Source organism: Brassica napus, chromosome C9, assembly GCF_020379485.1.
Source record: "Brassica napus cultivar Da-Ae chromosome C9, Da-Ae, whole genome shotgun sequence".
Taxonomy (NCBI): Eukaryota; Viridiplantae; Streptophyta; class Magnoliopsida; order Brassicales; family Brassicaceae; genus Brassica; species Brassica napus.
In genome coordinates this window covers 50,874,911-50,901,507 of record NC_063452.1, presented here as the reverse complement: position 1 = coordinate 50,901,507, position 26,597 = coordinate 50,874,911, and the positions used below count along the sequence as shown (strand labels likewise).

Sequence of the window (26,597 nt, the reverse complement as noted above, 5' to 3'; positions counted from 1 at the left end):
ACTATAATTTTAAGATGAAATATTAAAAATATAATAACTTAATAACACATATCACATATCACATATCACATTAAACACTGGAAAAGAACAAAAAGAAACAAATAAAATACATCCACAATTGGCTAATAAGCAAATATTTTCCGCTATAATTGCTCACCTAAAATACAATATAATTACCAGAAATTCTTTTTTACCAAACCCAATCTGATATATGCACATACCAATTACATCATCACATCCATCTATATTAATAAATCACACAAACTTATATTAATAAATCACACAAACTTCGAAACAACATCACATAACAAATCTATTAAAAATAATAGACAAAGATAAAAGAAATCAGTTGGTTTATATCCTAATGACTATAAAAAAAATGTAAAAATAAAGAAAAATTGGTGACAAAGAAACATAGAAATACGAACGTTCTAAACATGGGTCAATCATAACATCCAAGTTCGTATGATAAAGCGCAATGGGAAAAACAAACAAAAAGGTAACACACACAGATAAAATGTTTTTACCAAATACATAGCCAATAAATTCATCATTTTAACAGTTATTGTCAAAAAGGTCATCCGTTAACTCCTAATTCAAAAACCTAACAGACCCCTATATCATTATTAACAATGTTTGTCAAGGAAGAGATCAAATGTTTTAGCATGTGAATGAAACTAACTTTCACTTAATCAAAACGGCTCTATTTTCTCTCTCTGGGAGAAAGAAAAGGGGATTAGGTTTTTCGACCGTTGCTCTGCCGTCGGAGGGCTCTGCTCGCCGGCGTTTCTCTCCGCCACCTCTCTTCTACTCAGCCTCCTCATGTCGCGATGCTCCTCTCGAAAAGAAGTATCGTCCATCTTTCGCTCTCTCGTTTAAAGCCCGTCGTCTGATTCGATATGTCAGGAAGCCTTCGATGGCTAAGAAAAAGAACAAGTCCATCTCTCTCGTCGATCTCCCTGAAATCGATGTAGCTGCATCTGGGTCTTCGACCCTGGGGATAAACCTCTCTTCTTTGGCTAATCTACCTTTCGGCTCTGCTACTGCTGCGTCTGGGTTTTTGGTTCCTACTCAATCTAGTCTAGTATCTGGTCATGGGTCTCCTGTCGGTCCGGTTTTGCCATTAGTGGTGGTTTCTCCGTCGACTCTTCATTCTGATTCTCCTCCGATTTCGGAGTTCGTTCTCCTCTCGGTGGTTCTGGATCTGCTAAGCTCGGATCTAATCTTGCGGAGGCTGTGGCCTCTCCATCAAAGAATTATGCTGCTCTGCTCAAAAGCTCTGCTCAGTTACAGGAACTGGGAATCCCGGTGGAACATGTTTCAGGCGCCCCTTTCGTCCTTATTCCAGATGAGAACATTGAAGCTGCAAAGTTGAAATTCAAAGATTTTATTTACGCTCGATTTCATGGTGACTACCCTTTAATGGGGGAAAATCATTGGTGTCGTAAATGCGGTTTGGGCATGAACTGGCCCAAGGATCTTTGTCCACAACATTGGACAATGTATGTATCTTCTTCGAGTTATAATCCAAGAACTCGTGAGGTGCTTCTGTCTCGTACCTGCTGGAACATTGGTGGTCTTCCAATGTTTGTTGCTCCATGGTCTCCAGACTACTCTCCGGATGAACCACCTCTCACTACCGCTATTGTTCCGGTTGAGATGCGAAATGTTCCTTATCTGATCTTCAACAGGGAGAGTTTGAGCCGTATTGCGACTGCGGTTGGCAAACCAGACTCACTTGCTCCGGAAACGGAGCGTAAGGAAAACTTCGAGGTGGCGAAACTGTATGTGAGGGTTGACCTTACAGCGCCTCTGCCAAACAAGATAATATCTGGTTTTTTTAATGGTAGGGAGGTTGAGATTGATGTTTCCTATACATGGCTACCAGTTAAATATGATGTATGCAAAAAGTTTGGCCATAGCTCAGTAAAGTGCGCAGTTGGAGTGTCTGAAGTAGGGCCTGAGAAAACGGGTGCAAGGAAATCTCCCCCAGAGACTTCAAGAAGACGGTCAAAGTCAAGGCCAAGTCGTTCTATTGAGAAGAAATTGAAGGAAGGGATCTTCTGTTACGTTCCAGTGATCCAAGATTCTCAAGTGACGCCTACAAATACTAAATCTAAGTCCCTCCTGAGGGTGCTGGTTGTTTGGTCCCAACCATAACACCGCTACTGCAACCTCCGGACGGTGATCTAGAAGAGGGTGAAATATGTCAAAAAACTTTGAAGGACACTAAACTATCTCAGCCTCCTTTAGATATTGAATTTGTTAGTCCCACTGCGGAGGAACAGAAACATGACAAGAATGAAGCTCAGTCTGCAGCTTTTGAAGATGACTCTAAAGAATCAAACCCTGCTGCTCCTTCAGAAAGTACAGCTACTGGAGTTATTGATCTGGCTGAAGTGTCAACAGGTTCTGTGGAGGATGGCTTGGTATCTGCTGCTGCTGATGGAGGGCACTCAGGGATTCTTTTAAATGATTCTGAGAAAGATTCGGGGAATGTTATTACTACTCTGTCTACACTGACTGATACCGGTTCTGCTGTGGTTTCTGTCGAGACACACGGTGCTGGGAACTCTGAAGAACACAACACCAATCATCCTGTTGAAGAACATGAGCGAGAAAACCCTTTTTTCCTGGTTAGAAACAGGAAGAGTGGCCGGAAGGCCGCAAAACACCTTTAAAAATTTCACATATGTTTTTTGCGTTGAATGTATGTGGACTGAATAGTGAAAGACGCCACACTATGACCAAAGATTGGATTAATATCCATAGGCCTCTATTTGGAGCTTTTTTTGGAGACTGTTGGGGTCAAAATCGGTCACGACGGAATCAATTTCTGAAAGTCCGTAAAAATCGGCATGAACGTTATTACGAAAAATAAATCTTCGAAAAAGATTTATTTTTACGAAGAATCTTATGGAGAAAACACATTCACGAGACATTGAACAACAGATTGAAAAAGGTCGCTACGCAACGACCGAACGCGTGTTCCACTCGGTCGCTACGTAGCGACCGAGCTCGAGCCAAGCTCGGTCGCTACGCAGCGACCGAGCGTCCGTCCCGCTCGGTCGTTACGTAGCGACCGAGAGCTCGAGCCAAGCTCGTTCGCTACGTAGCGACCGAATGTCCGTTCCGCTTGGTCACTACGTAGTGACCGAGCTCGAGCCAAGCTCGGTCGCTACGTAGAGACCGAGCGTTAGCGACCGAGCTCTTCCGAAGACCGTAGCAAACCCATTAGTCCATGCATTCATGTTTACCCTTCGATGCTATCTCCCGAAGACCGTAGCGAACCCATTTCATGTTTCCCGCCATTCTAAGTCATCGATCAAACTTTACGGTAAAAACCGCGGAAAGTTTGTTCTTTATCGAAAGAAGCCGTAATAAACGCTTCGAATCATAAGACAGCCAAAAGGGACCTAAGACATGACTCGAGGCCCAACTTACGATTTCTTAACCAACAGCCTGTAAGCCGCATGGCGGTTTACGCTTGGTTCGCAAGGAAAGATAAATGTTAAGTTTCCGCGGATAAATACGAAATTTTGAAGATAATTACGAAGATCGGAAAAAATGGAATATCTCTATTTTTATGCAATGACGGCTTAAGGGCAGACGAGGAAAAGCGTAAACCGACCTAGGAGCCAGTATATAAGGAGTCCTAGGCGAGAGGCATGGAGGGAGACTTTTTCAGAGCAAACTTAGCACTTAGGGCAATTAGGCAACTTTCCGTTTTTGTTATTAGAGCTGCGACTCAATTAGGTTTAGCCGTCTTAGGGTTGTTAGAACTAGGAATCTCGCTGACAGTTCTCGAGCCCAGGCTTATACCTTGTTGCAAACGCTCATATGCAAATTTGGAATAAGACTTCTCTTTGCTCTCATTTTACGATTTCATATAATTTATCGTTGTTATTTCGTGTTCTGATTGGTTAGCGTGTGGTATTAGCAGATATCCAAACCTCTGGGAAACTAGGGTTCTCCTACTTTCCTAATTTAAACAAAAATCGACAGTGCGAATTTCGGTTCCCACAGTTTGGCGCTAGAAGGAGGGGGCATACGGATCAATCTAACTCTCAACCACATCACGCTCAACCAGACATGCCAACTGACGAAGTGGATAACGTGCAGACTCCTCTTAACGGAAGCAGTGGCACTGATCTCCACACTCCCGCAGCGGACGTATCCGCGGCCAACGCACCAGCCAACGCCGCAGCGCTTGAGGAGTTTAAAAAGAAGTTCGCCACCTACAGAAAAAGGTCGGAAGAACAGGATAAGCTAGTGAGCACCTTGACCAAACGAGTTGAAACTTTAACGGCAACGACTAGAGCAATCCGCCCCCGCGGAACCACTAAAGTCCGCCGGAAAAGACTCGACTTCGCGACCCCACTCGACAGGCCTGGAGCTGCGCAGGAACGACCTTTGGGTCAAAACCCTAGCGAGAAATCTCCCATCGAAAAGGGAAACCCTGAAAGTCCTCCGCCTCCCGCGAAGGATTCGGAGGATAACGAAGTCGAGCACGTCGACCTGGATCCTAGCGTTGTCTCCAACGATACTGATGAGGACGTCGAAAGACATCCAAGGAGGACCAGAATCCGATTCGCTCGGGAAAGCTCTCCATTCGACAAACCAATAACAGAAGAGGAGGAAATCCTCTATTGGAACGAACAAGAAGAGCTGGCTGAAAAGCAAACCGAGCTCACTCGCAGTAAACGCCGACAGGCTTGAATATCTGCTGGCGAGACGTCGGATATCCGCGATCTTCGCGACTATATCACCAAGACTGCGGCAGAAGTAAGAGCCGTGAAATCCCAAATCCATCACGCTACCAGCGCCGCACCCGAGATCGACAGGCTGCTGGAAGGGGCTCGGAAGACCCCCTTCACCACCCGCATCTCAGATATGAGGGTATCCGATCCGGGAAAAATCAAAGTACCAGAGTATGATGGTACGACCGATCCAAAGGCGCACCTTCTGGCTTTCCACATTACGGTGGGAAGAGCGAGACTGAAGGACGGTGAAAAAGACGCCGGCTACTACCGCCTGTTCGTCGAGAATCTGGAAGGAGCAGCCCTCGAATGGTTCGCGTGCCTTAAGCGAAACTCTATCGGGAGTTTCCGACAGCTCGCATTGGAATTTCTCAAGCAATACTCTATGTTCATAGATAGAGAAACTTCCAAAGTCGATCTCTGGAGTCTGTCCCAGAGGGAAGACGAACCACTCCGTGAGTTCATCAGCCGATTCAAGCTGGTAATGTCTAGGGTCAGCGGGATAAGCGACAAAGTGGCCATCGATGCGCTCAGAAAGACGCTCTGGTGCAAATCGAAATTCAGAAAATGGATAACCCTCGACAAACCGTAGACGATCCAGGACGCCCTCCACAAGGCGACAGACTTCATCATAATCGAGGAAGAAACGAAAGTCTTATCGCAAAAACATAAGTCGGCCAGACCATCCTCAAAAGATGTAGATCCAAAAACGAAGAAGAAGAACCCTCGTAACGACAAGTATGTCCATCACAAGGGGGAAGATCTCCAAGGAGTGCACAATTATGCGATCAGCTCGGACCAGGGCCAAACTACAGGTAATACGTGGACTCGCAATCAAGGATATGATGAAAACACCTTCTGCGAGTTCCACCAGTCCCGAGGACACTCCACGACTAACTGCAAAGTCTTGGGAGCAAGGCTGGCCGCGAAGCTACTAGCTGGAGAGCTCTCAGAAGTGACCAGCGTGAAAGATCTCATCCGCGAGACCGATCGCCCCCCGAAGACGGACAGAAATCCGCCCGCGGAGAAATCTCCTCAAAGAAACCAATCCGGGGATAAACCCGACAGAAGGCCGGATGACAAGGGTAACAATAACAATCGTCGCAGAGTCAACATGATCATTGGAGGATCGCAATTCTGCAAACGATACGGTTTCAGCCATCAAGGCTTACCAGCGGAAGGCGGAGTCGAGCGTAAACTGGCCTCCATGGTCTCCTTCCCGAGATGGTCAAAATTGCTCAATCACCTTCACGAAGGAGGAAGCCGGCGGGATCGGTCAACCTCACTGCGACCCGCTCGTCATAGATCTCGTCATACGAGATCTGGAAGTCGGAAGAGTACTCATTGACACGGGAAGCACGGTCAATGTAATCTTCCGCGACACTCTCAATCGGATGAGCATCAAACTCGGAGAAGTAATTCCAACGCCGAAGCCGCTCACAGGTTTTTCAGGCGAAGTATCGATGACCCTCGGGTCGATTCGGCTACCAGTCATGGCCAAGGAGATCACGAAAATCGTTGAATTCGCGGTAGTCGATCATCCTGCCATCTACAACGTGATCATGAGAACCCCATGGCTCAACGCCATGCAAGCCGTTCCATCGACGTACCACCTGGGTGTCAAATTCCCGACCCCAAACAGACTCGCAGCTATCTGGGGATGTTAGAAACAGTCGCGACTATGCTTCCTCGCGGAGCACAAGTTAAGGCAAATGGCGACTTCTGCAACGGCAAATCGGAAGCGCACGAAGATAGATCAATCTTCGGCCAAAAACGTTTCAAAAAAAGACGATTTAACATCGTCTGCTGACGCAAACGCTTCGGGCGTCGAAACTCAACACGAGTCCGAAGCCGACACTACAACTCAACCGGAACATCCGGAAGAGAACGCTGACCCGGCCACGGTCATCACGATCAAGACGGTCAGCACGGCGACAACCGCCGAGTAAAAACGCTCGCGGCGTAAAATAGAACTACGAGATGGCTTGATCCTCTAAAGAGGTACGTAGGCAGCTCGCCGAAAGACGAGTTCAGCTATCCCCCTCTCTAAAAAAAGGGGGGGGGGGAGTGGGTGCGTATACCCGTATACTCCCACATAGGAAAAGATGTGTTACTGTAATCGAGTTTTTTAGAGATTTCAAATAATTTTACTACAATATGCATCGCTCCTTTTTATTAAGACACATGCGCTTCAATTAACGCCAAAGTCTCAGAACACGCTTAGAAAATCTACAAACGATTAAGACTCTTATCAGCGGCCTCATACGGCCCAAAATCGCAAGACAATCTCTCTTCAGCACCGAAAATATACGTATGGTCTTCGAAATAACTGCGAGATGTCGCCAGGTTAAAAGTCGAGACGATGCGAACAAATTGTCCAAATGCTACCATAAAAACCTTACACTCCGTTCGTCGATTGGCCCCGACGAACACATCAGCCGTCTTAAACAAACGCAACTTGATCACTCTTTTGATCTTCGAACGTCCAACACAAGGACGAAAGCGCGCAACAAAAATTCTGAAATTTTGGTCTAGCACTTCCAGTTGGCTTAAAAATTGTCTCTGAAAAGATGCTCAATTCATACCATACAAGTCATATAAGCCGAGAACCTATCGCAGACTTTTAATCGGTACGAATCAGGTAGAAATCGCAATCGGGAAATCGATTGCCGGCTAGTCACCGCACAAACCTTAAAACCGAGAGTAAATCTAGGTCTTGCCCTAAACCCATCGCATTGGTCTCAGACATCTCAAGACATTGTTGGGGTCAAAATCGGTCACGACGGAATCAATGTCTGAAAGTTCGTAAAAATCGGGAAGAACGTTTTTACGAAAAATAAATCTTCGAAAAAGATTTATTTTTACGAAGAATCTTGCGGAGAAAACACATTCACGAGACATCGGACAACAGCTCGAAAAAGGTCGCTACGCAACGACCGAACGCGTGTTCCGCTCGGTCGTTACGTAGCGACCGAGCTTGAGCCAAGCTCGGTCGCTACGTAGCAAGTTTGTGACGAAGAAAACTCGAGAATAGATGTAGCATCGTGCACAAAGAGACGCTTTCCTCCCGATGGTGGCTAGATCCACCTCTGGTTGACCAATTCGTTACAGAAACGAATGTGTCATGAGAATCCTTTCATAAAACCTATGAAAAACGTTCTGCGACTAGATCGTAATGAAATAAACTTCGGTAACACTCTATGAGTAACTCCAAGCAACTTTCACCTAGGATCAAAATCACAGCAGAAACGTTTCTCGTGAAACCCACAGAAACAACGCTACTTTAACATATGTTTACATATCACCGATCTACAACCTTCGTAAAACCGGTCCCCGTTACTTACGCGAAAAATCCTTCGTACAATCAGACCAAGTCTTACGAAGAAACTTTCTAAAGTTAACATAACAGGCTTTATGACGAACCATGCGACTCGCTGGCTTCTGCTTTTCTTTTCCCTCGATCACATCCGAGAAGGCAGTCGTCCCGCCACTGACTCCACACTGGTTATGTAGCAAACCTCTTGGGCTTCATCTTCCTCAGGCAAAAAAGATTCGATTTTCACTAGAGCGGAGAATCGTTTTCTATGACTATCGGCCATATTAGCATGGATAACCCCGACAAACTTGGCCTATCAATCTCGACAAGCGCTCTTTGGCCCTCACTCAATTACGCCTTCCACTAAAGGTCCAAACCAATATTTGCCATCCCCTTTAAGGACGATTGTAAACTAACATGACCTTAAATGTTAAAGTACCATGGTCTAATCCTTGACCTACAACATCCTTGGCTATCTGAGTGAACACATCCCTCACGCCAAGCCAAACTATTTGAGAAACCATAGCTCCATAACTTAACGGCTAAACGACAATCTACGATTTGTCTAAAAACGTCGTGTGACTATTAAGAGAATAATTATCGTATAGCCTACAGTCGGAAGGCATATGATAAATTCTTCGTAACGAAACTCAGTCCTAACAACCAAATGGTTAAAGGAAGATCTAAACTTTTGGAAAATTGACCGAGTTCAATACGCTCCACAATTCACTTTAAGCCCGCAACGTTTTACCCATAATACGCGGCATGTAAGGAAAAATTCGTAACAAAGCTTCTAGAGCTATACGAAACATCCTAAAAAATGCACGAAATTGATCTCGGAAAGCCAACACTTCACAAAGCACTATGAAGGAAAACGCTTCTTCCCATGGAAAAATTTACGCGACACCTCAGTCCTAATTCCTCGATCGCAAATCAAATTATTAGCATCCAAACAGGAACAACAATTTTGGCTGCGAACATCCGTAGTCAAACAAGAACGTTTCTCAAACGCAGGGCTAAGACTAAACCCTTGCAACATCGCAAAACATCTTCAAGCCCGCGAACATTTCAAGAACGAAATGCGGCATACGAAAGAATAACAAATCTTCAGCCTCGCGAGACGTCGCAGACGCCTGAAGATTTGTTCTTCGACGAAATTACCTTCCTCGATAAAAACACTTTCTTGGAAGACCAGACAGTCATACGCACTAACATCTTCTCAAGACATATCCTTCGCGAAGACTCGAAACGGTATTTTTTACCATTAAGTTTGTTGCTGATCACAACGAACTGTAACGTCCTAAACAGACTTAGCCATCTCGTGGAGATTACTCTCGTACATCCGACACAAGGATAATAGCGCTATAAAAGAAACCCAAAATTTTTGGTCAGCACTTCCAGGAGGCTTAAAAATTGTCCTTGGAGAGATGCTCGGTTCCAACCATATAAGTCGTATAAGCCGAGAACCTATCGCGGACTTTAAATCGGTATGGAATCAGGATGAAACTGAAATGGGATACGTAAGTCGAATTAGTCATCGCACCCTCTAAAACCTGGAGTAAACCTAGGTCTTGCCCTAAACCCAACGCACTGGTCTCTAACATCTCTAGGCATAGTATCAAAAACCTTGATACGAGATCCCAAAATTTGCCTCTTTGCCAATATTCGAGCGTCTTCAGAAATCCCGCAAGATTTACACACTGCGGAAAACTCTCGAAACAGATCACGGATATAGCAGTTCACACAGAGTTAGATTACGAGATGACAACTCGTAGTCTTCCTTCTACACCCATATAAAATGCCATCGGCAACAACACGCCTGATAACCGCTTCATAAAAACTTGACCGTAAAGGTCTCGCTGGAAAACAAGTCATAAGAACCTTAACTCCAAGACGAACTACGAAAGGCTTGATCCCTTCAACAAGGGTACGTAGGCAGCCGTCATAAGGTGCAACCCCAATCTTATCGCGTTCTACTTTTAGAAGTGCTAGAAGACCACTTACCACTGACTTTCTCGACCATTAATTCCGCCTAACTCACCTAACTTGCCTAACTTGCGAAGCCACTCGCTAGAACCTCATGGTTCTAACCAGCTGGGAGGCTAACTGTTGGGGTCAAAATCGGTCACGACGGAATCAATGTCTGAAAGTCAGTAAAAATTAGCATGAACATTTTTACGAAAAATAAATCTTCGAAGAGGATTTATTTTTACGAAGAATCTTGCGGAGAAAACACATTCACAAGACATCGGACAACAGCTCGAAAAAGGTCGCTACGCAACGACCGAAAGCGTGTTCCGCTCGGTCGCTACGTAGCGACCGAGCTCGAGCCAAGCTCGGTCACTACGTAGCGACCGAGCATCCTTCCCACTCGGTTGCTACGTAGCGACCGAGCTCGAGCCAAGCTCGGTCGCTACGTAGCGACCGAGTGTCCGTTCCGCTTGGTCGCTACGTACCGACCGAGCTCGAGCCAAGCTCGGTTGCTACGTAACGACCGAGCTTTCGTCCCGCTCGGTCGCTACGTAGCGACCGAGCTCGAGCCAAGCTCGGTCGCTACGTAGAGACCGAGCGTTAGCGACTGAGCTCCTCCAAACGTCGATACGACATTAGTCCATGCATTCTCGTCTACCCTTCGATGCTATCTCCCGAAGACCATAGCGAACCCATTTCATGTTTCCTGCCATTCTAAGTCATCGATCAAACTTTACGGTAAAAACCGCGGAAAGTTCGTTCTTTATCGAAAGAAGCCGTAATAAACGCTTCGAGTCAGAAGACGGCCCAAAGGGACCTAAGACATGACTCGAGGCCCAACTTATGATTTCTTAACAAACATCCCGTAAGCCGTATGGCGGTTTACGCTTGGTTCGCAAGGAAAGATAAATGTCAAGTTTCCGCGGATAAATACGTAATTTTGAAGATAATTACGAAGATCGGAAAAAATAGAATATCTCCATTTTTATGCTATGACGGCTTAAGGGCAGAAGAGGAAAAGCTTAAGCCGACCTAGGAGCCAGTATATAAGGAGTCCTAGGCGAGAGGCATGGAGGGAGACCTTTTCAGAGCAAACTTAGCACTTAGGGCAATTAGGCAACTTTCCGTTTTTATTATTAGAGCTGCGACTAAATTAGGTTTAGCCGTCTTAGGGTTGTTAGAACTAGGAATCTCGCCGACAGCTCTCGAGCCCAGGCTTATACCTTGTTGTAAACGCTCATACGCAAATTCGGAATAAGACTTCTCTTTGCTCTCTTTTTACGATTTCATATAATTTATCGTTGTTATTTCGTGTTCTGATTGCTTAGCGTGTGGTATTAGCAGATATCCGAGACCTCTGGGAAACTAGGGTTCTCCTACTTTCCTAATTTAAACAGAAATCGACAGTGCGAATTTTGGTTTCATCAGTTTGGCGCTAGAAGGATGGGGCAAAAGGATCAATCTAACTCTCAACCACATCATGCTCAACCAGACATGTCAACTGACGACGCGGATAACGTGCAGACTCCTCTTAACGGAAGCAGTGGCACTGATCTCCACACTCCCGCAGCGGACATATCCGCGGCCAACGCACCAGCCAACGCCGCGGCGCTCGAGGAGTTTAAAAAGAAGTTCGCCACCTACGGAAAAAGGTCGAAAGAACAGGATAAGTTCGTGAGCACCTTGACCAAACAAGTTGAAACTTTAACGGCAATGACTCGAGCAATCCGCCCCCACGGAACCACTAAACTCCACGGGAAAAGACTCGACTTCTCGACCCCACTCGACAGGCCTGGAGCCGCGCAGGAACGACCTTCGGGTCAAAACCCTAGCGAAAAATCTCCCATCGAAAAGGGAAACCCTGAAAGTCCTCCGCCTCCCACGAAGGATTCGGAGGATAACAAAGTCGAGCACATCGACTTGGATCCTAGCGATGTCTGCAACGATACTGATGAGGACGTCGACAGACATCCAAGGAGGACAAGAATCCGATTTGCTCGAGAAAGCTCTCCGTTCGACAAACCAATGACACAAGAAGAGGAAATCCTCTATTGGTTGAAAAGCAAACCGAGCTCACTCGCAGTAAACGCCGACAGACTTGAATATCTGCTGGCGAGACGTCGGATATCCGCGATCTTCGTGACTATATCACCAAGACTGCGGTGGAAGTAAGAGCCGTGAAATCCCAAATCCATCACGCTACCAGCGCCGCACCCGAGATCGACAGGCTGCTGGAAGGGGATCGGAAGAGCGAGACTGAAGGCCGGCAAAAAAGACGCCGGCTACTGCCGCCTGTTCGTCGAGAATCTGGAAGGAGCAGCCCTCGAATGGTTCGCGCGCCTTAAGCGAAACTCTATCGGGAGTTTCCGACAGCTCGCATCGGAATTTCTCAAGCAATACTCTATGTTCATAGATAGAGAAACTTCCGATGTCGATCTCTGGAGTCTGTCCCAGAGGGAAGACGAACCCCTCCGCGAGTTCATCAGCCGATTCAAGCTGGTAATGTCTAGGGTCAGCGGGATAAGTGACAAAGTGGCCATCGATGCGCTTAGAAAGACGCTCTGGTACAAATCGAAATTCAGAAAATGGATAACCCTCGACAAACCGCAGACGATCCAGGACGCCCTCCACAAGGCGACGGACTACATCATAATCGAGGAAGAAACGAAAGTCTTATCCCAAAAACCTAAGTCGGCAAGACCATCCTCGAAAGATGTAGATCCAAAAACGAAGAAGAAGAACCCTCGTAACGACAAGTATGTCCATCACGAGGGGGAAGATCTCCAAGGAGCACACAATTACGCGATCAGCTCAGACCAGGGCCGAACTACAGGTAATACGTGGACTCGCAATCAAGGATATGATGAAAATACCTTCTGCGAGTTCCACCAGTCCCAAGGACACTCCACGACTAACTGCAAAGTCTTGGGAGCAAAGCTGGCCGCGAAGCTACTAGCTGGAGAGCTCTCGGAAGTGACCAGCATGAATGATCTCATCCTCGAGACTGATCGCCCCCCGAAGTCGGACAGAAATCCGCCAACGGAGAAATCTCCTCAAAGAAACCAATCCGGGGATAAACCCGGCAGAAGGCCGGACGACAAGGGGAACAATAACAATCGTCGCAGAGTCAACATGATCATTGGAGGATCGCAATTCTGCAAACGATACGGTTTCAGCCATCAAGGCTTACCAGCGGAAGGCGGAGTCGAGCGCAAACTGGCCTCCATGGTCTCCTTCCCGAGATGGTCAAAATTGCTCAATCACCTTCACGAAGGAGGAAGCCGGCGGGATCGATCAACCTCACTGGACCCGCTCGTCATAGATCTCGTCATACGAGATCTGGAAGTCGGAAGAGTACTCATTGACACGGGAAGCACGGTCAATGTAATCTTCCGCGACACTCTCAATCGGATGAGCATCAAACTCGGAGAAGTAATTCCAACGCCGAAGCCGCTCACAGGTTTTTCAGGCGAAGTATCGATGACCCTCGGGTCGATTCGGCTACCAGTCATGGCCAAGAAGATCACGAAAATCGTCGAATTCGCGGTAGTCGATCATCCTGCCATCTACAACGTGATCATGGGAACCCCATGGCTCAACGCCATGCAAGCCGTTCCATCGACGTACCACCTGGATGTCAAATTCCCGACCCCAAACGGGCTCGCATCTATCTGGGGATGTCAGAAACAGTCGCGACTATGCTTCCTCGCGGAGCACAATTTAAGGCAAATGGCGACTTCTGCAACGGCAAATCACAAGCGCACGAAGATAGATCAATCTTCGGCCAAAAAAGTTTCAAGAAAAGACGATTTAACATCATCTGCTGACGCAAACGCTTCGGGCGTCGAAACTCAACACGAGTCCGAAGCCGACACTACAACTCAACCGGAACATCCGGAAGAGAACGCTGACCCGACCACGGTCATCACGATCAAGGCGGTCAGCACGGCGACAACCGCCGAGTAAAAACGCTCGCAGCGTAAAATAAAACTACGAGATGGCTTGATCCTCTAAAGAGGTACGTAGGCAGCTCGTCAAAAGACGAGTTCAGCTATCCCCCTCTCTAAAAAAGGGGGGGGGGGAGTGGGTGCGTATACTCATATACTCCCACATAGGAAAAGATGCGTTAATGTAATCGAGTTTTTTAGAGATTTCAAAATTTTTTACTACAATATGCGTCGCTCCTTTTTATTAAGACACATGCGCTTCAATTAATGCAAAATTCTCAGAACACGCTTAGAAAATCTACAAACGATTAAGACTCTTGTCAGCGGCCTCATACGGCCCAAAAGCGCAAAACAATCTCTCTTCAGCACCGAAAATATACGTATGGTCTTCGAAATAACTGCGAGACGTCGCCAGGTTAAAAGTCGAGACGATGCGAACAAATTTTCCGAATGCGACCACAAAAACCTTACACTCCGTTCGTCTATTGGCCCTGACGAACACATCAGCCGTCTTAAACAAACGCAACGTGATCACTCTTTTGATCTTCGAACGTTCAACACAAGGACGAAAGCGCGCTACAAAAAAAATCTGATATTTTGGTCTAGCACTTCCACTTGGCTTAAAAATCGTCTCTGGAAAGATGCTCGATTCATACAATACAAGTCATATAAGCCGAGAACCTATCGCGGACTTTAAATCGGTACGAATCAGGTAGAAATCGCAATAGGAAAATCGATAGCCGGCTAGTCACCGCACAAACCTTAAAACCTAGAGTAAACCTAGGTCTTGCCCTAAACCCATCGCATTTGTCTTAGACATCTCAAGACATTTTTGGGGTCAAAATCGGTCACGACGGAATCAATGTGTGAAAGTCCGTAAAAATCGGCATGAGCGTTTTTACGAAAAATAAATCTTCGAAAAAGATTTATTTTTACGAAGAATCTTGCGGAGAAAACACATTCACGAGACATCGGACAACAGCTCGAAAAAGGTCGCTACGCAACGACCGAACGTGTGTTCCGCTCGGTCAATACGTAGCGACCAAACTCGAGCCAAGTTCGGTCGCTATGTAGCAAGTTTGTGATGAAGAAATCTCGAGAATAGATGTAGCCATGAGAATCCTTTCAAAAGACCTATGAAAAACGTTCTGCGACTAGATCGTAATGAAATAAACTTCGGTAACACTCCATGAGTAACTCCAAGCAACTTTCACCTAGGATCGAAATCACAGCAGAAACGTTTCTCGTGAAACCCACAGAAAGAACGCTACTTTAACATATGTTTACATATCACCGATCTACAACCTTCGTAAAACCGGTCCCCGTTACTTACGCGAAAAATCCTTCGTAAAATCAAACCAAGTCTTACGAAGAAACTTTCTAAACTTAACATAACAGGCTTTATGAAGAACCATGCGGCTCGCTGGCTTCTGCTTTTCTTTTCCTTCGGTCACATCCGAGTCGTCCCGCCACTGACTCCACACTGGTTATGTAGCAAGCCTCTTGGGCTTCGTCTTCCTCAGGCAAAAAAAATTCGATTTTCATAAGACTATAGGTCACATTATACGAAATATTCGTCGTATAACTGAAACCTAGAGCGGAGAATCGTTTTCTACGACTATCGGCCATATTAGCATGGATAACCCCGGCAAACTTGGCCTATCAATCTCGACAAGCGCTCTTTGGCCCTCGGTCAATTTCGCCTTCCACTAAAGGTCCAAACTAATATTTGTCATCCCCTTTAAGGACGATCGTAAACTAACATGACCTTAAATGTTAAAGCACCATGGTCTAATCCTTGACCTACAACATCCTTGGCTATCTGAGTGAACACATCCCTCACGCCAAGCCAAACTATTTGAGAAACCATAGCTCCATCACTTAACGGCTAAACGACAATCTACGATTTGTCTAAAAACGTCGTGTGACTATTAAGAGAATAATTATCGTATAGCCTACAGTCGGAAGTCATATGATAAATTCTTCGTAACAAAACTCAGTCCTAACAACCAAAGGGTTAAAGGAAGATCTAAAATTTTCGAAAATTGACCGAGTTCAATACGCTCCACAATTCACTTTAAGCCCGCAAAGTTTTACCCATAATATGCGGCATGTAAGGAAAAATTCGTAACAAAGCTTCTAGAGCTATACGAAACATCCTCAAAAATGCACGAAATAGATCTCGGAAAGCCAACACATCACAAAGCACTATGAAGGAAAACGCTTCTTCCCATGGAAAAATTTACGCGACACCTCAGTCCTAATTCCTCGATCGCAAATCAAATTATTAGCATCCAAACAGGAACAACAATTTTGGCAGCGAACATCCGTAGTCAAACAAGAACGTTTCTCAAACACAGGGCTAAGACTAAACCCTTGCAACATCGCAAAACATCTTCAAGCCCGCGAACATTTCAAGAACGAAATGCGGCATACGAAAGAATAACAAATCTTCAGCCTCGCGAGACGTCGCAGACGCCTGAAGATTTGTTCTTCGACGAAATTACCTTCCTCGATAAAAACACTTTCTTGGAAGACCAGACAGTCATACGCACTAACATCTTCTCAAGACATATCCTTCGCGAAGACTCAAAACGGTATTTTTTACCATTAAGTTTGTTGCTGATCACAACGAACTGTAACGTCCTAAACAGACTTAGCCATCTCGTGGAGATTACTCTCGTACATCCGACACAAGGATAATAGCGCTATAAAAGAAACCCAAAATTTTTGGTCAGCACTTCCAGGAGGCTTAAAAATTGTCCTTGGAGAGATGCTCGGTTCCAACCATATAAGTCGTATAAGCCGAGAACCTATCGCGGACTTTAAATCGGTATGGAATCAGGATGAAACTGAAATGGGATACGTAAGTCGAATTAGTCATCGCACCCTCTAAAACCTGGAGTAAACCTAGGTCTTGCCCTAAACCCAACGCACTGGTCTCTAACATCTCTAGGCATAGTATCAAAAACCTTGATACGAGATCCCAAAATTTGCCTCTTTGCCAATATACGAGCGTCTTCAGAAATCCCGCAAGATTTACACACTGCGGAAAACTCTCGAAACAGATCACGGATATAACAGTTCACACAGAGTTTGATTACGAGATGACAACTCGTAGTCTTCCTTCTACACCCATATAAAATGCCATCGGCAGCAACACGCCTGATAACCGCTACATAAAAACTAGACCGTAAAGGTCTCTCTGGAAAACAAGTCATAAGAACCTTAACTCCAAGACGTACTATGAAAGGCTTGATCCCTTCAACAAGGGTACGTAGGCAGCCGTCATAAGGTGCAGCCCCAATCTTATCGCGTTCTACTTTTAGAAAAGCTAGAAGACCACTTACCACTGACTTTCTCGACCATTAATTCCGCCTAACTCACCTAACTTGCCTAACTTGCCAAGCCACTCGCTAGAACCTCACGCTATAAGCTCATGGTTCTAACGAGCTGGGGGGCTAACTGTTGGGGTCAAAATCGGTCACGACGGAATCAATGTCTGAAAGTCCGTAAAAATCGGCATGAACGTTTTTACGAAAAATCGAAGAATCTTGCGGAGAAAACACATTCACGAAACATCGGACAACAGCTCGAAAAAGGTCGCTACGCAACGACTGAACGCGTGTTCCGCTCGGTCGCTACGTAGCGACCGAGCTCGAGCCAAGCTCGGTCGCTACGTAGAGACCGAGCGTTATCGACCGAGCTCTTCCGAAACGTTGATACGACATTAGTCCATGCATTCTCGTCTACCCTTCGATGCTATCTCCCGAAGATCGTAGCGAACCCATTTCATGTTTCCCGCCATTCTAAGTCATCGATCAAACTTTACGGTAAAAACCGCGGAAAGTTCGTTCTTTACTGAAAGAAGCCGTAATAAACGCTTCGAGTCAGAAGACGGCCCAAAGGGACCTAAGACATGACTCGAGGCCCAACTTACGATTTCTTAACCAACAGCCCGTAAGCCGCATGGCGGTTTACGCTTGGTTCGCAAGGAAAGATAAATGTCAAGTTTCCGCGGATAAATACGAAATTTTGAAGATAATTACGAAGATCGGAAAAAATGGAATATCTCCATTTTTATGCTATGACGGCTTAAGGGCAAAAGAGGAAAAGCGTAAACCGACCTAGGAGCCATTATATAAGGAGTCCTAGGCGAGAGGCATGGAGGGAGACTTTTTCAGAGCAAACTTAGCACTTAGGGCAATTAGGCAACTTTCCGTTTTTGTTATTAGAGCTGCGACTCAATTAGGTTTAGCCGTCTTAGGGTTGTTAGAACTAGGAATCTCGCCGACAGCTCTCGAGCCCAGGCTTATACCTTGTTGTAAACGCTCATACGCAAATTCGGAATAAGACTTCTCTTTGCTCTCTTTTTACGATTTCATATAATTTATCGTTGTTATTTCGTGTTCTGATTGGTTAGCGTGTGGTATTAGCAGATATCCGGGACCTCTGGGAAACTAGGGTTCTCCTACTTTCCTAATTTAAACGGAAATCGACAGTGTGAATTTTGGTTCCCACAGAGACTCATATTTTGGAGAGTAATAAAGAGAGAGTATTTGGAGCTATTCCAAAGGGATGGAAGTTTTTTGGAAATTATGCAGCAACGTACTGTTGTCGTTTGGGACCTGAGGGTTATTCTGGTTATCTATGAAGCAACAGCTCAATCAGTTACTTGCGGGGTTTTTATTTTATAGGAAAATATCTCCCTAACGGTTACCTTTGTTTACGGGTTTAACTTGGTGGAAGATAGGAGGAGCTTGTGGAACAATCTCGTTGATTTACAGACTTCCTCTCCAGTTTCTTCTTATCCTTGGTCGGTCCTAGGTGACTTTAATCAGATGCTGCATACTTCTCATCACTCCAACCACCTTACTTCTCGGGTTGATGTGTCGGGAATGGACGAGGCAAACATTTGCTTACAAGATGCTCAGCTGCTTGAGGCGCAGGCCAAAAGCTTACCTTACACTTGGAGAAATAGTCAAGATGACAGCCCTATCTCCACTAGGATTGATCATGCTTTCATTAATCAGGCTTGGTCAACAGCGTTTCCAGACTCTTATGCTGATTTCTTGGACCCTTCTCAGTCGGATCATGCCCCTTGCCTCTTTCGGATGCCTTCTATTAGACGTCAGATTATTAAAACCTTCCACGTCATTGACCATCCGGAGTATGCGTGGACTGTACGAGAAGCTTGGAACTGTAGTCAATTTACAGGCACAGATCAGTTTAAGTTGGTACGCTCTCTTAAGTCGTTGAAGAGGCCCCTGCGTAAGCTCAATAAAAGACATTACAGTGGTGTATCCCAAAGAGTTAAGGAGCAGAGAGAGAAGGTGGATACACTCCAGAGATCCTTACTTACCACACCTGATGTTTCAACAGCTCGGGAGGAGCACGTTGAGAGGGAAAAACTGAATGTTCTTCTTAAGGCAGAGAAGTTCTATAGACAAATGTCAAGAGTTAGATGGGCAGATGTGGGTGATCGCAATACCCCATTTTATCTTCGGACAGTCTCGAGTCATGCCTCACGAAATCATATATATCCACTACCTTAAAGATGCTGATGATAGATTGTTTTACTCGATGGATGATATCAAAACCCACGCTGCAGATTATTTCAAGGTATTCTGGGTACTACAGACCTCCCCGCATCGCCAACCTCTCCTGAGGAATTGAGGTCCCTGCTTCCTTTTTGTTGCTCTGAACTGCAACAGAATTATTTGAAGCGAGAAGTCACTGCAGCTGAGATCAAAGCTACACTATTCGCCATGCCATTGAATAAGAGCCCGGGACCAGATGGCTATTCCGTTGAGTTTCTTCGAGCTTCTTGGGACATAGTAAGGGAGGATATTACCTGTGCCGTTAAGGAATTCTTCCGCAATGGAAAATTACTCAAGGATATGAACATAACAGCAATCGCGCTAATACCAAAAAAAGCCGGAAGCTTGCTGCCTTACTGATTATAGGCCAATCAGTTGCTGTAACATTGTGTACAAGCTCATCTCCAAAATAATCGCGAACCGTCTCAAACCTATCTTGACTGAATGCGTAAGCCCTAACCAAGTAGCTTTCTTAAATGGTCGCAGTCTTGGAGAAAACGTACTGCTGGCGACTGAGCTCATCAAAGACTACAACAAGTCTTCATGTCTTAAAAGTGCCATACTCAAAATTGATATTCGTAAAGCTTTTAACACTATGTGTTGGGACTTTGTGATCAAGGTTTTGGAAGCACAACAGTTCCCTCCTATGTTTATCAATTGGATTTCCGAATGCAGCTCCTCACCTAGATTCTCAGTTGCTATCAATGGTGAGCTTGTGGGTTTTTTTGAGGGTAAAAAGGGTCTCAGACAAGGTGACTATATCTTTCCCTATCTTTTCATTATGCTCATTGAGGTGCTCTCTCGCTTACTGGACAAAGCCGAATCTGATGGCACCTATAGGCTGCACCCACTTTGTTCTTCCCTAAAGCTTACCCATCTGTTGTTTGTGGATGACCTATTAGTTTTTTCTGATGGGACCAGTGCATCTACATCAGGGATCAAAGCAGTTATGAACCAATTCAAAGAGTGGTCACGTCTGGATACTAATCAGTCTAAAACAGAGATTTTCTATGGAGGATATTCAGACATCCAAGCCTCGGTTCTGAGTGATCTCTCGGGCTTTCGGTGTGGGGATTTCCAACAAGATATCTTGGGCTGCCCCTAAGTCCAAAAAGGATTTCTGCGGCCACCCTTCAGCCTTTCCTTGATCGTATAACATCGAAACTTCACTCATGGACAGTTAAATTCTTATCCTTTGCTGGTAAAGTCACGTTGATATACTCTGTGATCTACGCCATGGTTAATTTTTGGAGTTCGGCTTTTGTGCTACCCAAATGGTTTTATGCCAAAGTTGACTCTCTTTGCTCTAGGTTCCTTTGGAAGAATAGCACTACTTCGGCTGCAGGGGCAAGGGTTTCTTGGATTAATATATGTAAGCCCAAATCTGAGGGCGGTCTTGGTCTAAGGAAGCTTGAAGACTTTGAGATGGTCTTCAGATTGAAGAGATTATGGTTGTTCTTCTATGGTTTCGGGTCTCTGTGGGTTCCTTGGTTAACAAATAATAGGTTCAGCGGAAGAAGTTTTTGGCTTATAAATGATTCGCCTAGATTCTCAAGGACTGTTAGGAGCATGCTCCAGCTGAAGCAAGAACTTCAGCTCTTTCTACGATGCAACGTTGGGGATGGAAACATGGCCTTTTTCTGGTATGACTATCGGACCGAGGTAGGACCTCTACACCTTCTCTTTGGTTCGTCGGGGCCCCGGTCTCTAAGGATCCCTATCACTGCTACTGTGTCTCAAGCTGTAAGCAACGGACACTGGAATCTTCCCCCGGCGCGATCAGAAATAGCTAGACCCTTCAGATAATTCTGTCAACAATGTCGGTTCCCTCTGCAGCAAACAGTGGTGATGTTTACTTGTGGAGGAATCATTCTGGTGGTTTCGGACCATCATTCTCCTCCCGTGTGACATGGGAGAGGATCAGAGATCGCAGTCCTTTAGTTGACTGGCATTCGGTGGTATGGTTCAAAGAGGAAATTCCTTGATGTTCGTTTATCTCCTTGACTGCTTTCCTCGGAAGGCTACCAACTCGAGACCGTCTGATTTCATGGGATTATCTGTCCAACCAGGCTGTGTTCTCTGCTCTGAATCTGATGAATCCATTAGCCATCTATTCTTTCAATGTTCCTTTGCAGCTTCTACTTGGACTTGTTTTTGTGGCAGGTACATGGCGTCTCCTCCGACTTCGTTAGCAGCGATCGTTCATCTCTGTCAGCAACTGCAGGGAACTCATGCTCCTCGTGCAGTAGCAGTACTGAAGCTCCTGAATCAAGTCATCATCTACTCCCTTTGGCGTGAGAGGAATTCCCGCATCTTCAAAGGCGAATCTTCGACTCAATAGGCGTTCTTCCGAGTGGTGGATCGTGCAATGCGAGATAGGCTACTGTCCTTGTCTCGACCCACGGTGTCCGCTCCCTCTCCGTCGTTGCTTGAGTTGTACTTTTGGTTTCTATCCCCTTATAGTTAATGTTCTCTCTTGTTCCATTGCTCTCTTGCTCTTTTATCTTTCTTTGTAATAAGTTGTGTTTCACAACAATGTAAACTTTAAAAAGCGGTATAAATTTTAACATTTAGACCAAAAAAAATAATGTTTGTTAAATCACAACCTCATAGTACGTATTTTAAGATACACAGTATTTGCCTGTTCTAATTGTATGTGGACGTATTTTATGGTGGCTTGGTGGAAATTTTGTCAAGAAAAACTGATGTGGACACTGCAGAAAAACAAGAACTAAAATTTTGGAAACAATCATAATCTTCTTAACTAGACAAAAGTAATATATTTATCATTTTATTCAATTTTTGTGCCACTAACTATTGGTGACTATTTGAAAAAAAAGAAATGCAAACGATTGAGGATCAATTATCTAAGACAAGTAATATGGGTCCAATGAATTTTCACCAGGGGAGAAACTCTATATACAGCCCTTCTTCTCGTTCATTTCCAGCAACAGTATGATAACAAGTCAGGTTACATGGTCAAGTTGCATAAGGTGCCTGGAGGATCAATTATCTAAGACAAGTCCTAGAGCACTTTCCATTCTTTCTCACTGATTTGCGAATCATTTAGTTAAGTCAATGGAGGATTTTATTTCTTTGTTTGACAGTTCACACTAGTTCGTGACTCTTGTAAGTCAGTCTAAGTATTATGTTTAAGGGTAGTGAATAAGTCGCAATCCATTTTTTCTACCGTGTTATAGAGAACTTGATTTGCACATAAACTGGCAGATTTTATATTCATTGATTCCTGTTTGTAACCGTAACCACAAAACAGTGTACTGATAGGCTGCTGTCATGTGTCATCATTAATGGAAAACATCATTAAATATTAATATTAAAAAAATATACTATGTATGTTAATATCATTTAAATTTAATTATATATTCTATCAAATATTTTTTTTATTGTTTGGATTAATAAAATTAATTTATATGCTCACACCAATTTAATTATATATGTAATAATTATTAACTTTTAATTATTCAATATATATTTATTATTTCACATAAAACATATAATATATAAAATAATTTTTATATAAAATATTTATTTCGCCCAGAGCGCGGATCTTAATTTAGTGTTAATTACTCCACAAACTAACTTTTCCAAGTTCATGTTCAAAAGTTCTTCAGAAATTCTCAATTCTTTTTTTTGTCACCCAAAATTCATATAATAAAGAAAAGGCGTAAACAGTTAATTGTGATTCAAAACAGTTCACTATAAGCCTCATATGCTCGTCACAGGTCATTGGTCGTCTTACTTTGCAGCACAAACAAACTATCTTGCCCTCGGAAACATCCCAGTGTCAAAGCTTATGCTCACTTCAGGAGAACTCTGAGAGTCCATATTCATATTTCTCCTCGATTTTTCAGACGCAAGACACTCTTTCAGTTCATTAGCAACCTGGGACATATTTGGTCGGTTTAGTGAAGAAGGATTCACGCACGACATCGCCAGTTCAAGAACTCTCCATACAGAACGAGACTCGTAATCCCTGTGCAAGTTTGGATCTATAATCCTAGTAATATCTCCTCGGTTGAGCTCAAACCCAACCCACTGCGCTATGTGAGACCTTTCACGGGATTGGTCAATCACTGGTTGGTTTGTGATCATTTCCAATAACACAATTCCAAAGCTGTACACATCGCTCTTCTCACCCAGCCGACTTGTATGGTAATACCTTCAAGGCAAATTAAATGGTTATTATATATACTCTTTAATCATCGCAGAAGAAAATAAAAACTTATTATTAGCATATTGTAATTGTTGACTAATGATACTTACTCTGGATCAAGATATCCAGGTGTACCAGCAACAACAGTTGAAACATGGGTTTCACCTCCAACAGGGAAAGATCTTGAAAGGCCAAAATCGGCGATCTTAGCCTTTAACTGTTGGTCCAACAATATGTTTGTCGTTTTGATATCTCTATGTACAATTGGCGGTGTGCATCCAACATGTAGATATTCCAAACCTATTCAAAGGAGTGGTTATATTGTTAAACCGTCAGAAGAAAAGTTATTCTAATCTACTTCCATTGTTTGAGCTTAGTACTAACCTAGTGTAGCCTCCAGAGCTATTTGCAGCCGACTGCCCCATTTGAAAATGGATTCACCACGTTTTCCTGAATGGTTTATCACTTTAGATCCTTGTAAGTTATATACATAGTCAAACTAAATTCTGGAATCATAAGTTCAGGCGTTTACCAGATAGATGTTGTTTTAAATCTCCATTTGGCATAAACTCATAGATAAGAGCCAAATGATCTCCTTCATCGCAATATCCAGCGAGGTTCACCAAATTTGTATAGTGAACTCTTAGAAGAAGAACAACCTAATCATCCATGGAAATGAAAAACAAGAGATAACATAAGGGTATGATGCTAATTAAGATGATCATAATATCTTTTAAGAAGATTAGGCATATACCTCTGCCTTAAAATGCTTATAGCCTTGACTTGATGATTGAGAGAGCAATTTAACAGCTACTTGTTCGGAATCATTTAGAGTACCGTGGCACACGACACCGAATCCACCTTCGCCTACTACTGTTTGGAAATTATTTGTCATTTTCATAACCTCTGAATAAGTAAACCTTCTCTTTTTCGTCTCAATTGATGATTTAATGTTTGGCGTAATTGGTGGAAGTTGTGCAGCTATAGAAGAAACAAGTAGGGATGTAAGAAAAAAAATACAATTAATTTATGTAGTTCCTTGATTTGATGAGATATCTCCTGGAAATTACCTTCCACGGATGATGGCTTCTTCTTTTTGAGAACAAAAACAAGAACCAACACAATAACGATTATGGCTACAGAAGCAACTGATGCAACAATTATCAGTGGAAATTTCTTCTTGGAGTCTTTTGTGCACGAACCAGAGAGACAAAGCCTCGGGTTTCCTTCAACTCTGCAAGTAGAAGAGTGTTGTTCAAGACATCAAATCACAAAAGGCAGTAATACCAGATGAATATTAAAAAAATATATGTGGGAGTTAAAGTTTCTTACAGTAACTCTAGTCCATTTCTTTGAAGAGCTTGAGGAACGTGACCAGTAAGATCGTTCCCTCTTAGGTTTCTATTAAAAGGAGCAATCATCATGCATAAAGGACACATGAAGTCAAATAGAAATTGAATAAGTAATAGAAAACATGCTGAGGAACTTACATGATCACCAACGATGTCATCTGGGCTAGAAACTCAGGCACCACTCCAGTCAATTTGTTATTTGACAAGTCTCTAAAGTTTAGATTCAAATTGAAGTAAATGTCAACTAGTTTACTTCCAAGGACACAACCACTATTTTGCACTCGATCAACAATAGAAGACGCTTACAGTTTTTGTAGTAGTGTAAGGTTTTGAATAGCAGCCGCTATGGTTCCAGTTAACCCGCTTGAAGACAAGTTTCTGGTGATTCAAAAGCATGACTATTAACATAATCTAGAGTAAGTATGTTTGTGCATGCATGCGTGATATCTTACGACTTACAAGGACGTTATTCTTGGAGGTGTAGAAATAGCGGTGTAGCTACAATTCAAACCGTCCCATGCATACATTTGAGGGACGCAAGGATCTCCTTGCCACTTGATTCTACTCAATCCATAGGCAGTTTCGATATCTTTGATAGCAACCACTGATGTGAAAGTTTAATATGCGAGGATTAACATATATAATAAATTGATCTTACATCTTTATAATAAATAACGTACCATCGTTTTCATCTGTTTCCGATTGTGGGAATTGGATAACCGTGTAGATCTCAAGAGCATTTAGTAGAGGAGGAAGAGTTGATTTCGAGGTTTTTATTAGCTGGTAGCTACATTTCCCTCCATCGCAAGTCTCTGGAGACTTATTCATGAAAGTATCAATCAGTAACTTTGAAGGAACAAAAGCTTCAACAATAACAGCTCCATTCCATAACACGTCAAATTCCCTGGTATCGTTGGCATGTAAATCTTGTATCTCAGCGAAGTGGCTATACAAGTAATATTGGTCACCATGTTTTTCCGGCGTCCAACTGACTGTCAATGGCGCACTGAGATTGGAAGGTATAGCAGCGGTTGGCGGTTGCAAGAGCCTTTTTTGGTGGAGCATAATTGTTATCATTGCTAACTTCGAGGGTGGTGAAAATCTGAGACCAACTCGTGGAAAGAAAGTTAAACCAACTACGATCGTAAACATCATCGGGGTACCTATATGTGAAACAAATAACGTATTAGTCTTGAACCTATATGCCCTTTTGGGATATCTATATACACTACAACAAACATAAACTAATGGACAAAACTTAAACACAAAAATGCCACTCAAGTAATAATTAATAATTTAACACAACCATTATTATTATTATTTAATAGCCAGCCGATTAATCAGTGATCAAAACAATAATGGCATGTGTACTATCTACATTTTTCAATTTAGGTGAAAATAGCTGATTGATAATCCAACTTATTTCAAATAAATTTGACCAGATTAAACATACAAACATATGGTTTGAGATCAACAC

General features: G+C 43.8%; 2 protein-coding genes across 2 annotated transcripts; one reads left to right on the top strand and one right to left on the bottom strand.

The window, feature by feature from the left end:
* Positions 1–916: 916 nt before the first annotated feature.
* LOC106362919 lies at positions 917–19,954 on the top strand. Its single transcript, XM_013802745.2, has 6 exons — positions 917–1,192; positions 1,234–2,139; positions 2,226–2,636; positions 18,692–19,453; positions 19,506–19,616; positions 19,709–19,954. The coding sequence occupies exons 1-6, from the start codon at positions 917–919 to the stop codon at positions 19,952–19,954; spliced, it is 2,712 nt and encodes a 903-aa protein (XP_013658199.2).
* Positions 19,955–22,724: 2,770 nt separating this feature from the next.
* Positions 22,725–26,197, bottom strand: LOC106366656 (probable LRR receptor-like serine/threonine-protein kinase PAM74). Its single transcript, XM_048768087.1, has 11 exons — positions 25,801–26,197; positions 25,580–25,724; positions 25,427–25,498; positions 25,259–25,330; positions 25,101–25,169; positions 24,839–25,002; positions 24,523–24,749; positions 24,301–24,427; positions 24,153–24,218; positions 23,879–24,068; positions 22,725–23,774 (listed from the first exon to the last, which is right to left on the bottom strand). Exons 1-11 carry the CDS (start codon positions 26,195–26,197, stop codon positions 23,372–23,374), a joined length of 1,932 nt encoding a protein of 643 aa, XP_048624044.1. The 3' UTR covers positions 22,725–23,371.
* Between the last annotated feature and the right edge of the window lie 400 nt (positions 26,198–26,597).